This window comes from Haliotis rufescens, unplaced genomic scaffold (genome assembly GCF_023055435.1).
Source record: "Haliotis rufescens isolate VD_foot unplaced genomic scaffold, xgHalRufe1.0.p SCAF_14, whole genome shotgun sequence".
Classification (NCBI taxonomy): domain Eukaryota; kingdom Metazoa; phylum Mollusca; class Gastropoda; order Lepetellida; family Haliotidae; genus Haliotis; species Haliotis rufescens.
In genome coordinates, this window is record NW_025963824.1 from 22,753,096 (window position 1) to 22,766,502 (window position 13,407).

Sequence of the window (13,407 nt, forward strand, 5' to 3'; positions counted from 1 at the left end):
CCATCACCTCAGTGACAGTAGCACATGGTGTATGTTATCATCTCTGTAACACTAGATGCAGAGTAACACAGGGTTCAAACCCATCACCTCAGTGACAGTAGCACATGGTGTATGTCATCATCTCTGTAACACTAGATGCAGAGTAACACATGGTTCAATTTTTTTGTGTTTACCTCAGGGCGTTTCTGGACAAGAACGTGCCAGGGGAGGAGAAGATCCGGCTGCTGTTGCGAGCATGTGAAAATCATCAGATCATGTACAAGGACGCCATGAATGGACTAGGAATTGACAGACACCTGTTTGCCCTCTATGTAGCCAGTCGGGGACTCGGAGATGTGAGTACTGTGGGTTAGACATATACGTACTGGGGGCTGGATACATGAGCACTGAGGGTTGGACATGGGAGTACTGGGGGTTGGACATGGGAGTACTGGGGGTTGGACATGGGAGTACTGGGGGTGGACATGTGAGTACTGGGGGTTGACATGTGAGTACTGGGGGTGGACATGTGAGTACTGGGGGTGGACATGTGAGTACTGGGGGTGGACATGTGAGTACTGGGGGGTAGGCATAGGAGTACTTTGGGTTGAACATGTGAGTACTTTGGGTTAGACAAAGGAGTACTGGGGGTTAGACATGGGAGTACTTTGGGTTGGATATGTGAGTACTGGGGGTTAGACATGGGAGTACTGGGGGTTGGACATGGGAGTACATGGGGTTGGACATGTGAGTACTTGGGGTTGGACATGGGACTACTTTGGGTTGACCATGTGAGTACTTTGGGTTAGACATGGGACTACTTTGGGTTGGACATGTGAGTACTTTGGGTTAGACATGTGAGTACTTGGGGTTGGACATGTGAGTACTTTGGGTTGACCATGTGAGTACTTTGGGTTAGACATGGGACTACTTTGGGTTGGACATGTCAGTACTTTGGGTTGGACATGTGAGTACTTGGGGTTGGACATGGGACTACTTTGGGTTGACCATGTGAGTACTTTGGGTTAGACATGGGAGTACTTTGGGTTGGACATGTGAGTACTTTGGGTTAGACATGTGAGTACTTTGGGTTGACCATGTGAGTACTTTGGGTTAGACATGGGACTACTTTGGGTTGGACATGTCAGTACTTTGGGTTGGACATGTCAGTACTTTGGGTTGGACATGTCAGTACTTTGGGTTGGACATGTGAGTACTTTGGGTTAGACATGGGACTACTTTGGGTTGGATATGTGAGTACTTTGGGTTAGACATGGGACTACTTTGGGTTGACCATGTGACTTTGGGTTAGACATGGGACTACTTTGGGTTGGACATGGGAGTACTTTGGGTTGGACATGTGAGTACTTTGGGTTAGACATGTGAGTACTTTGGGTTGACCATGTGACTTTGGGTTAGACATGGGACTACTTTGGGTTGGACATGGGAGTACTTTGGGTTGGACATGTGAGTACTTTGGGTTAGACATGTGAGTACTTTGGGTTGACCATGTGAGTTCTTGGGTTGGACATGTGAGTACTTTGGGTTAGACATGGGAGTACTTTGGGTTGGACATGTGAGTACTTTGGGTTGGACATGTCAGTACTTTGGGTTGGACATGTCAGTACTTTGGGTTAGACATGGGAGTACTTTGGGTTGGACATGTGAGTACTTTGGGTTGGACATGTGAGTACTTTGGGTTGGACATGTGAGTACTTTGGGTTGGACATGGGACTACTTTGGGTTGACCATGTGAGTACTTTGGGTTGGACATGTCAGTACTTTGGGTTGGACATGTGAGTACTTTGGGTTGGACATGTGAGTACTTTGGGTTGGACATGTGAGTACTTTGGGTTGGACATGTGAGTACTTTGGGTTGGACATGGGACTACTTTGGGTTGGACATGTGAGTATTTTGGGTTGGACATGGGAGTACTTTTGGTTGGACATGGGACTACTTTGGGTTGGACATGTGAGTATTTTGGGTTGGACATGGGAGTACTTTGGGTTGGACATGGGAGTACTTTGGGTTGGACATGTAAGTACTTTGGGTTGGACATGGGAGTACTTTTGGTTGGACATGGGAGTACTTTTGGTTGGACATGTGAGTACTTTGGGTTAGACATGGGAGTACTTTTGGTTGGACATGTGATCACTTTGGGTTGGACATGTGAGTACTTTGGGTTGGACATGTGATTACTTTGGGTTGGACATGGGAGTACTTTTGGTTGGACATGGGAGTACTGGGGGTTGGACATGTGAGTACTTTGGGTTGGACATGGGAGTACTTTGGGTTGGACATGTGAGTACTTTGGGTTGACCATGTCAGTACTTTGGGTTGGACATGTCAGTACTTTGGGTTGGACATGGGAGTACTTTTGGTTGGACATGTGAGTACTTTGGGTTAGACATGGGAGTACTTTTGGTTGGACATGTGATCACTTTGGGTTGGACATGTGAGTACTTTGGGTTGGACATGTGATCACTTTAGGTTGGACATGTCAGTACTAGGGGTTGGACATGGGAGTACTTTGGGTTAGACATGGAAGTACCGAGGGTTGACAATGTTAGTACTTGGGGTTGGGCATGTGAGTACTGTTTCTTTTTTTACATTTGACTAGTAGAGTGTGTATGTGCTTGATAGTGCAGTGTCAGTCTTCTGCCATCTCATTAGGTATTGATTAGATGGGTCACATGGGAACCCTTACATTATGTCAAGGCTATTGAAACATAGAGCCCTGTAGAGACCATGGGTTGAATGAGTCCCCAGCACACCTTTGTTAGTTGTAAGAGGTGACTAAATCTGATCTAGACTTTCTTATTTACACACTGCTGTCATGTTGCTGGCATATTGCTGAGTGTGACATTCAACCACACAGACACACAAGTACAAAATAAATATGCTATGTATGTAGTCATTGGAAAATGGGTTGAGACGTCTTGAGATGTGCTTCTGGGGTTTCCTGACATTTACTCTGTTTTCCAGGATTGTGAGTTCCTGAAAAAGGCCCTGAGCATTCCTTGGACACTGTCCACCAGCCAACAGCCCCAGCAGCAGATCTTCTGGGCACCAGACTGTAGCCTGCCACAGTATTTTGATAAGGTTAGCTATGTCTATCCCATTAATAACACCTATGTTTTTGGATACCAGACTGCATCCTGTCACAGTATTTTGACAAGGTGAGCTATATCTCTCACATTGACAACAGCTGATAATTTTGATACCGGATTAGCCTGCCACAGTATTTTAATAAGGTGAGCTATATCTATCACATTGATAACTGCTGATATTTCGGATACCCTGATGTAGCCTGCAACAGTATTTGGATAAGGTGAGTCTGTCCCCATAAAATTTTGAGTACACTTGCTCCAGACATTTACTTCTTGCTTCTTCAGTGTCAATAACCATGGTGTGTTTATCTCCTAACTCACTCACTCTGTCTGTGGTAGGTTTCCCCTGGGGGAGGCTTTGGCCCCGTGTCTGACGATGGCTACGGTGTTTCATACATGATACCCGGAGAAAACCGCTTCTTCTTCCACGTCTCTTCCAAGAGGAATACCAGTAATACCAACTCCATGAAGTTCACCGACCAGTTGTTCCAGACATTGCAGGAAATCAAGGAACTCTTTGATGCCCATCTGAAAACATAATGCTAGAGACCTTAGACCAAGAATAGCATGAATGGTTCGTCAAGTTACAATAATATGAATATGTGATTTTCTGAGATTTTATATTGAACATAGGGATTGTTTGATGCAAAGTAATTGAATATGCAGTGGTCATTTTGTTGTCAAAGAGAAAACAAACTTTATGATTAAGGCTCCCACCTTTTACCAATGTTTTTAAGTATATGTGTTAAAAAAGGGACAACTTGCTGATATTTTTAGCGCCAAGGTTGCACCATACATGAATCTAAGCCTTCTGAGTTTCCTGAGTCAAAAAGTCCCTGGGTGATTGCTTGTGTTTTGGTCACAATGTAATCAAATTGGATCATTCTCTGATACAATTCCTGTCTGCGGATGATCTGACAACTCCTCCGTAGAACATCACATCAGGAGAACTTTCTAATCCGTTTCAAGCTTCTAAACTCCTGGTACCAGTACAGACCCGTGAAGATCCGGGTTAGACTCATGCTTGTTGTAAGAGGCAACTATCGGGATTGGGTTTTGATGCAGAATATCACATCCCAATGGCGTGGATCGATGCTCGTGATATCACTGAATGTCACTGAATTGATTATTTACGGACCGCTGTCATGCATAAATGCTGAGCCCGGGGTTCAACAAACAAACAGACCAGTACATCTGATTTCTATATCTCTAAAATGAAGTTAAACAGAGAATTCTGAAGGTAAATAATAAAGGCTGTGCCATGTCATTGTAGTAGATATTTCATACACCATGTCGTTTTTAGGGTCATGTCATCTACACGTAAGGGAGTTCCATCACAGGAATATTTGTGTAGCATGATGGTTTTCTTTTGTTGAAATCAAGTTTTTTAGAAGCTGTCATCTGATTTACTCAAGAAACCAAACATTCTTCATTTTAGATTTGGAAGTCAAAGTTCACACATGGTTGTGACCCATGGAGGTGTTGTCAGACCTTCACACACAGATGTATTGTATTGAGGTAAAAGATCTGATTTTGATGAGATTGTTATAATCACAGTAAACCTTGACCAGAGGTATATGAATAAATGTGTTGTATGGTATTAGATTTATGATGTAAAATAGTGATGTTTTATGAAAGGGCATCTTGAGGCTGTGATCACATGCTCAATTCCCAAGGCATTTTAAAGACTTGCATTTTTCTGTTACAAAGTCCCAAGATGCATAACTTGCACATTTACAATATGGATAGATTTTCAGTGTTTTAGTAAATTGGGCATTTTTAGAAATGCTTTGTAGAAGCCCTTTCTTCTTAGACATTATTGTTTTAGTTCAGTAGAGCTCCAAAAGACATATTTTATTATTTACATTTTACAAAACAGAGGTATGCCTTCTTTTGCACTTGCCTGTTTACTATGTTGATGTGGAAAGCTACATGAACCATTTCACTCCCCCCCCCCCCATCCCTCCCCCATCCCACAGAACGCTTACAGAGCCTTAAGGCCAGATCAATGTAATTGCTGGTTTGCTGGTGTGTGTGTGTTTTTGAAATAAATAAATACTCGACTAAATGTATTTGTTGCATTGTGCATAATACTGTATCTTCTTCAAACAAACACACACACACGCACGCATGCATGCACGCACACGCAAGCACGCACGCACGCACGCACGCACGCAGGCACACACACACACACACACACACACACACACACACACACACACACACACACACACACACACACACACACACACACACAGAGGAACATATTTTTAAGATGGTGGGGATTACGTCCTGTGACAGATTCAGATTAAATTGACCTGGCCTTATCATATTCCCAAAGCAAGGCAGTTAAATGACTATAAAAGTCCAGTTTCCACCCTTGCCAAACTAGGCTGGAATTATGGAATTATTTTTTGGCTTGACTAAGTCGACATCCGGTTTGTAAACTGCCATGCAGATTTACACAATATAAATTTTGATTATCGATGAGAGCGTCTTGACTGTGCACTGCCATTTTGTTTGAAGCAAATTCAAGTGATAGGAGTGGTGGAATCTGATTGGTCAATTGGAGGGGCTTAGAAGGGACACAACTTGTTATAGCCACTGGTGGCGTTATGATCGAGCCCAGAAATTCCAGTCTATATCAGCAACTGTGGAAGCTGGACATTTACAGTCAGTTAACTCCCTTGCCTCGGGCAGATGAGGCCTTACATGTACTTACAAGTGTGCCAAGACTGCTTTTTGGAAAGTGTCCTGGGTATTCCAAATATCTTAACTACCCTATTTTAACAAAGACTGTCATAAAACATGTGAATTGTTTAACAAGGCCTAGAACTAGCCTTGACCTCATTATTTGTTTACATGTAACCATGGCAACATGTAATTGCTGGTATCCTGTAACCATGGATGGCGCTCCACGAACAGCACAATTTATTGCTTGTGCCAATATTTCTGGTGTATAAACATGAAGTATTATTTGGGATTTTATGAAATCTACTTTCAATACAGAGAAGTATAGAAACACAAAGTCAATTATATTTGACAGTAAAGAAAAATGAATAGTACCTGTGTTGTCTTCTGATAATATTTTCTGTGGAAGTTTATGTCCTGATTTTACCAGCTTGATGAACAAATATATATGCCCATTTAATGGTGCTTTGTGAACATACTACATTATTCATACTATGGAAGATTTGAAGGCAAACCTAGGATCCGCATCTTCCTACTCCATACTTGACCCAAAGATGCCATGTGGTGTATAAGAACAAGTTTATTTTCATAGATTTAAAGCCTGCTGAAGAAATATATTATAAGACTAAAAATGCTCCCTCCCTTCCTATTCACGGTCAGTTCTATAAAGCAATCTTAGCGCTAAGAGAACTGTAATACCCATTCTTTAACATTGACTCGTGAAGCTAAGATTGCTCTGTTGAACTTGACTCAGGTTTGAAATCATCATGAGAAACAAATATTTGTTTAACTGTTTAAGTGCTAGTCTGCGAATGTTTTGCAGGATAAGAGGAAGCACTGCGAATGTTTTGCAGGATAAGAGGAAGCACTGCGAATGTTTTGCAGGATAAGAGGAAGCACTTCAATCTCCCTTACTTCTTACTCTCCATCTCATTTCATCAACATTCAGAGCATGTTTGTTCAGACACACGGATGTATGATGTGTTCTGGCCAGTCCAGTCTGTCTTGTTTTACAGATGTTTTATAGGCCCATATGCCAAAATTCAGGAAGAAAAAAGGAACTGTTATCAATGTCAAGTTACTAAACTTTGAATGCAGAATATTATTTTGAAAGCGCAGTGGTTTTGGGGTTGTTTTGCCCCACAAGAACACTCTATAGATAAAGATCCTAACCAGAAGAGAGAGTATGTATCTGTTGGATAGTGTATTTCTTGTTCTTACTTTTGCAATTTTACAACAGTTTCATCTTTAAATCTTAAGAACAAAATCATTCTGGCCACATCTTACAACGTTTCATGTTTGCATCACACAACATTATCAATGCAAAGAGACATTACCAGGTGTTTTAGTGTTCCAGATGAAGCTTGCCAAACATTAATAGTGTTATCCTGTCAACAAGTGTTATTTGTGTCAGAGTTTAGTCTTCGTTCTAACCTGCACCCATGCAACTTTGTGTGTGTGTGTGCAAGAGTTGGTACAGAAGTGGAAATGTTTTGTTGTATTTGCTCAACGACAAAGTGATGAATGTGATCCTGCTAACTTATTCCTTGTTTGGTTTTAACCATCCTCAATGCAACCGGTCCCCGGTTAGCACTGATGCATCAGAATGTAGGACATAGTTTATTATTTATCATTTTGTTTTATTGTTTTATTTTCATAGATTTACGGTTGAGAGAAATATTTTTAGTTCTCAGATTGTGTCTGCGTCAGTAAAACACATGTTACCATTTTTTTAAAGAATATAAATCAATGTTATTGAGTTGTGGTCGCATTAATACACTATGATGAATGAAGTTTCTTGTTGATGTTAGCTGCTCTGTAATTGGAGTATTTAATGGATTGTTTTTTTATAGAAAAGTTGTCTTGTGAAACTAGATGATTAAGATGATTACTTTAAAATAAGAATTAGACTAAGATTTTCTTGACTGGGCGCCAACATTTTATTTGAAGCAAAAGCAAGTGAAATGAGAGGTGGAATCTAATTGGTCAGTAGGAGGAACATAGAAGGGACATAACTCGTAGTAGCCTCTGTTGGCGCTATGATTGAACCCAGAAATTCCAGCCTATATCGGCAAGGGCCTTGTGCTGTCAGTTATCTCCCATGCCTCGGGAAGATGCACCCAGAAAGGTTACAATGCAGTGACCTCATAGTTTCAAGAATGTTTTGCTCTCTATTCCTATCATAATAAATTCGGAATCAACTCACTTTTTGTTTAATATTTTATGCCATGGCTTTAATGACTTGACAGTCTGTGATCCTGATAGCATCTCGTCATATTTGCAGTGGAATGACTCAGTGGATTTGTTACAGGACTCCCAATACACATCCGCGCTAAGTTGTGATAACGAAGTCGACCCAGCAGACATCTTTATGGCACTTATTCATTGTTGAAGACCACCTGTTTTAGTACGGGTGGAAACCCTAGCATGTTTAGTTATGTTAAAGTCTTGTGTAGGTTTTATTTGTTACTAAAGAAGATTATAGCCTATTGATGGCCTGAGAGATTTTATTTCATGACTTGTTTTGTTTGTCAGGAGGCTTGCTGTTGGAAATAGTGTGAGTTTTGATTTGGTTTTATTGAGGGTATGTGGTATAGAGATAGTTATCTTCAGATGTTGATTTTTATGGATGAAGAAATCCCTAATTTGGTTAAAGTTAAAAAAACCCGGATGTCTTTGAAAATCTTCTATTTTGACCCATTTTTGTTTGTGTTTTATAGCAAGAGTTATTTTTAGGGAAATAAATATCTATTCAACCCGATCATAATGTTTCGTTTTTTTTTAATAACATGTGCCTCTATTCAACAAATTCACAAAGACAGTCTATAAAAGAATAAAAATTATGAATTTGGCTCTTTTTGTATTACAGATAAAGTCAATCCTTTGATCCTTTCTGATGAATGATGTATCCCTCGGTTACTTTATACATAGATAGATTCTAACTTTGCTTTGTTTTTCTGGTAGATAGACTAGGAATGAACAGATTGCAGCATAGTCCCTGTGCACTTTAATTTCAGATCCACATTCCATGACTCGGACATTAATTCCAAAAGACAGGTACCATGGTTATTTTGCGTCCTATAGGTAGAATAGACCTTGACCTTGACCTTGCACTCCACTGTAAGCCCTGATGAAACACTTGTTGACCTGATGTTTATGCACCGACCTGTTTACAAGGTTGTGTCTATTAAATATATTTTTGTGTACTTTATATTACTTAGAATGTGCCATTCATGTGTTGCATGCATTGATATTAAAATAACTATGTTTTAATAACTGATGACAGTATGGAAGAACTTAATAAAATATACAAAGGAATGAATCAAATGTAGTTTATATGTTTGTGTGATTATCTCCCTTTACAAGGGGTCAAAATTAAAACTGTTCCATTGTACACGTTTGGTTCTGTGACAATATTCCCTGAAAGGGCTACAATTCCAACATGGCCTGGTACAAAAAGAAACTGATAACAATTAGTTCAACACCATTACACAGTCTCATGCAATAATACTGAATTCGGGGAAATAATTTCTTCTTGAGAGATGTACAGCAAATATGTACCGTGTCATCTGTTGACTAGTCCAAGCTTACATGGCAATCAGCTGATCACAGTTGCAGAGATATTGAAGTGTGACATCAGAACCAATGCCACAATCAGATTGTTAAGTCTGAAACAATACTTCGCTGTGTGAAGATCTAAGGATGGCTCTGTTGGAGGTAAACTTTCAAATCAGTGTTCAGGGTTCTAATTTTTAGTACGCGTAAGCGGTATTGTGGATATTTTATACATACTGTTGTCTGTGAGCACCATGACATCTTCACCTAAATGGGTGTACTATCTCGGGTATACTTGTGTCCTGTATGCTTTATCCTTTGATCAACATTTCTGAATCGAGGTGATAGAGAAATGAAGCCACATCATTTTGTGAAGCTGACATCTGATTTGCTCAAAAAGAAATCCATCCTTTATTTAGTTTGCAAGGTCAAAGTTTGCTCATTGGGCACTTGACGTGAGGTTTTCGTATCGAAGTAAAGATATTAATGACATTGACATCCCATACTTTTAGTTTCCTTGGAAGGTGAGCTGCTGTACCTATGTTTCTGTTGTATTTGATAAGTGACTTTGGCCTTGTGCTGGCTGAGATAAATGGCAGGATAAGCCTGAAAACTAAGATGCATGGTATTGAGAACTTAATATTGTGAATGATCACAGGTGAAGTGAAAATCTGTCTTCTTATCCAGTATGTTCTCGTGTCCGATCAGTAGGCAGGTGTAGGCAGTATTTGTTCAAGGACCCATAATGCTGCAGTATAGCTGACTGCAACTTTACAGAACTATGTTATAAAACGTTATTGCTGTGTAAAAGAACATGTGCAGTACTTTTTGTTGTGTAACCTTGTAATAACCCTACATGTTAGCCGAGTCCAGACTCAGATGCTTCATACATTACAGTATTGCTGGTGGCTTGTGTGCTGTAGCACAGACTATTGGAAAATGTAATCCCTGTTATGTGTGTAGGAGTAATCTACTGTTGTATTTTATGATAGGGACTTCATCTGCTATTAAATATTGGACTGGTGGACATAACAGTTTGAACAATGTTTTATCCGTGTGCTTCTCGGCCCTTGCATAGTCAGTCAAAAATATAACCAGTGAGGCAAATATAGTACTGGAAAGTAGGACCCGATTCTTTCATAATACTGGAGTTAATCTGTGATGTCATGACGATATTCAGCGATTTCTCTTATTTAGTGGGTCCCAGTCATCTAAGGTGTTGCAATTCACCATGCAGAGGTGTGTCCCTTAGGCATACCAGGATCTCATGATCACTGATTCCACACATCGGCGCATCCCTATGCTGGTGCATCCTTACATCAATACATCCCCGCAAGGGAATTTAAAAAATATGCACAGTACAAATCGAGAACTTGGTTTATCAGTTAGAATTTTGCTAATAGAATGATCTTAGTGCTATAACTATCACATCTCTTATTCTTTTTATCTGAGGCAGTTATGAATATGGTGCTGTGGAAATAGCAATGCATCGATAAATTTGGACCCATAGTGCCATCCCTTATATAATAAACATATGACTGTTATGTGTTGTGATAATTTCAAAGTAAAAATTGGAATGTAATATATATTTAATACTCATTGTTGATAGGGATGGGTTAATGATGCTAATGCACCACAATAAGCTGCGGACTTGCATCCTTTGCCAAGAGGTTTGACTCCTGTATTCTCTGTGGCACGGATCCTGTCAAAATCAGACTCTGTCTGTGGGTCTCACCGAAGTGCTAGAAAACAATGGCCTTCATCACTTTGGGCTTCCAACATCAAGCTGACAAACTGTTCAATGCAGCGTTAAACCAAACTCTCTGATAGGAACACGGGCGGAAGGGTAGCCCTGTGATTCGCTCATCACACCAAAGACCTGCGTTCAATTCCCGCAGGGGTACAATGTGGGAAGCCCATTTATGGTGCCCCCTGCCATGATATTACTGGAATGTTGCTAATAATGTGTGCAAAACATACTCAGTCAGTTGATAGGGCACAGAATATGCACACTGTTTCAATGTGTACATATAACCAAAGTTTACACCAATTTTGTGTAGTGTGGACATATAGGATACTAGTATTCCTATCAAGGTTTTTTAGTATTTATTACTCATAGAAATAACAGCGTTCATAAAAATCATATGTGTACTTGTGCAAATATCACTTCAGACGCTCCAATGTATGTTCTACTTCATCTGGACAGCATTGTTGACATCATTCAAATAATGGATAATAAAGAAATTATTACACTCACACGTGTCACTGATTTTACAAAACTTGGTAAGAATTATTAGATTACCCTCTCTCGTGGAAATACAAGAATTCTGACAGTCGTTTCTTAAAATCAGTATGACACATGCTCGTATAATAATCTCTTTATATCAAATGATTTGACCATCATTACATGATGCTATTTTTATGCTGAAAAAAACTCACTTATAGGGGTAGAAAGGGTTTCTGTTGTTTTGTTATTTTCCTCTATTCTTCTCACCAAGGCAGTGTTTGGTTGTCATAGGAACAGTTTCATTGGGATATTGATTTCTTTTATGTAATGATTTTACATTTAGAGTTTTAGTTTTTAGATTCGACTTTCATTGTATCTCTGTTAATGTATGTGACCAGAAACATGGTCCTCATTTCGTACCAGCAATGTATCCAATCAATGACGTATTTACAAATTTCAGCTATTTTGAGAGCATTTGATTACTTCAGTGACTACTGTGAATATAAATTAGTAAACTACCAGTGGCCTAGCGTAGTTGCTGAAGGCCTTGGCTACTTCCCCAACATAGGTATACATACTTCAGTGACTACTGTGAATATGACTTAGTAATCTACCAGTGGCCCAGCCTAGTTGCTGAAGGCCTTGTTCACTTCCCCAACATAGGTATACATACTTCAGTGACTACTGTGAATATGACTTAGTTATCTACCAGTGGCCTAGCCTAGTTGCTGAAGGCCTTGGCTACTTCCCCAACATAGGTATACATACTTCAGTGACTACTGTGAATATGAATTAGTAATCTACCAGTGGCCTAGCCTAGTTGCTGAAGGCCTTGGCTACTTCCCCAACATAGGTATACATACTTCAGTGACTACTGTGAATATGACTTAGTAATCTACCAGTGGCCTAGCCTAGTTGCTGAAGGCCTTGGCTACTTCCCCAACATAGGTATACATACTTCAGTGACTACTGTGAATATGACTTAGTTATCTACCAGTGGCCTAGCCTAGTTGCTGAAGGCCTTGGCTACTTCCCCAACATAGGTATACATACTTCAGTGACTACTGTGAATATGACTTAGTAATCTACCAGTGGCCTAGCCTAGTTGCTGAAGGCCTTGGCTACTTCCCCAACATAGGTATACATACTTCAGTGACTACTGTAAATATGACTTAGTTATCTACCAGTGGCCTAGCCTAGTTGCTGAAGGCCTTGGCTACTTCCCCAACATAGGTATACATACTTCAGTGACTACTGTAAATATGAATTAGTAATCTACCAGTGGCCTAGCCTAGTTGCTGAAAGCCTTGTTCACTTCCCCAACATAGGTATACATACTGTGAAATCTTGGTGTCCCTTGACATGATGTTGAGGGAAGTCTGAATACAGGCCCATCAACTTACTGACGTAATCAGTTGTTATTTAGGACCTATGAGTTATGGTTCTGTCTCAGGTGATATCACCACCATTCACTGCTCCTGGTGTTGTGTAGTTCATTGTTTTTACACTGTAGTATTTTATGCTTTGTTTCTGTATGATGTCATCGATACACATAAATAAACTGAATAAACTGTCTCATTATAAAGCCTGTTTGTTGTGATATATATGGGATACAGAATAATAGATTGTGATAGTGATACATACTTACATCAATTAGAAAAGCTGGATAGTATTACAAGGTGATTCCCAAATTGAAACGCAAAGGATAACCCAGGAATCGGTACATACCGAACTACATTGTGAAATCACCTGTGAAGACCCCGGGTAGAATAGGTCTTCAGCAACCCATGAAGGCGGCTATGCTTGTTGTAAGAAGCAACTAATGGTATCGGGTGATCAGGCTC

The 13,407-nt window shown here is 40.1% G+C and overlaps 1 protein-coding gene across 2 annotated transcripts in view; it reads left to right on the top strand.

Moving 5' to 3' along the window:
- LOC124131198 (carnitine O-palmitoyltransferase 1, liver isoform-like) overlaps nt 1–13,148 on the top strand; it is a 46,286-nt gene extending 33,138 nt beyond the window's left edge. For both annotated transcript variants that reach the window (XM_048395161.1, XM_048395160.1), the window contains exons 14-16: nt 179–335; nt 2,966–3,082; nt 3,430–13,148. In XM_048395161.1, coding sequence (XP_048251118.1) covers nt 179–335; nt 2,966–3,082; nt 3,430–3,630 — 475 coding nt within the window. In that variant the 3' untranslated portion in view covers nt 3,631–13,148. The remainder of the gene's footprint in view (nt 1–178; nt 336–2,965; nt 3,083–3,429) is intronic.
- The last annotated feature ends 259 nt before the right edge of the window (nt 13,149–13,407 follow it).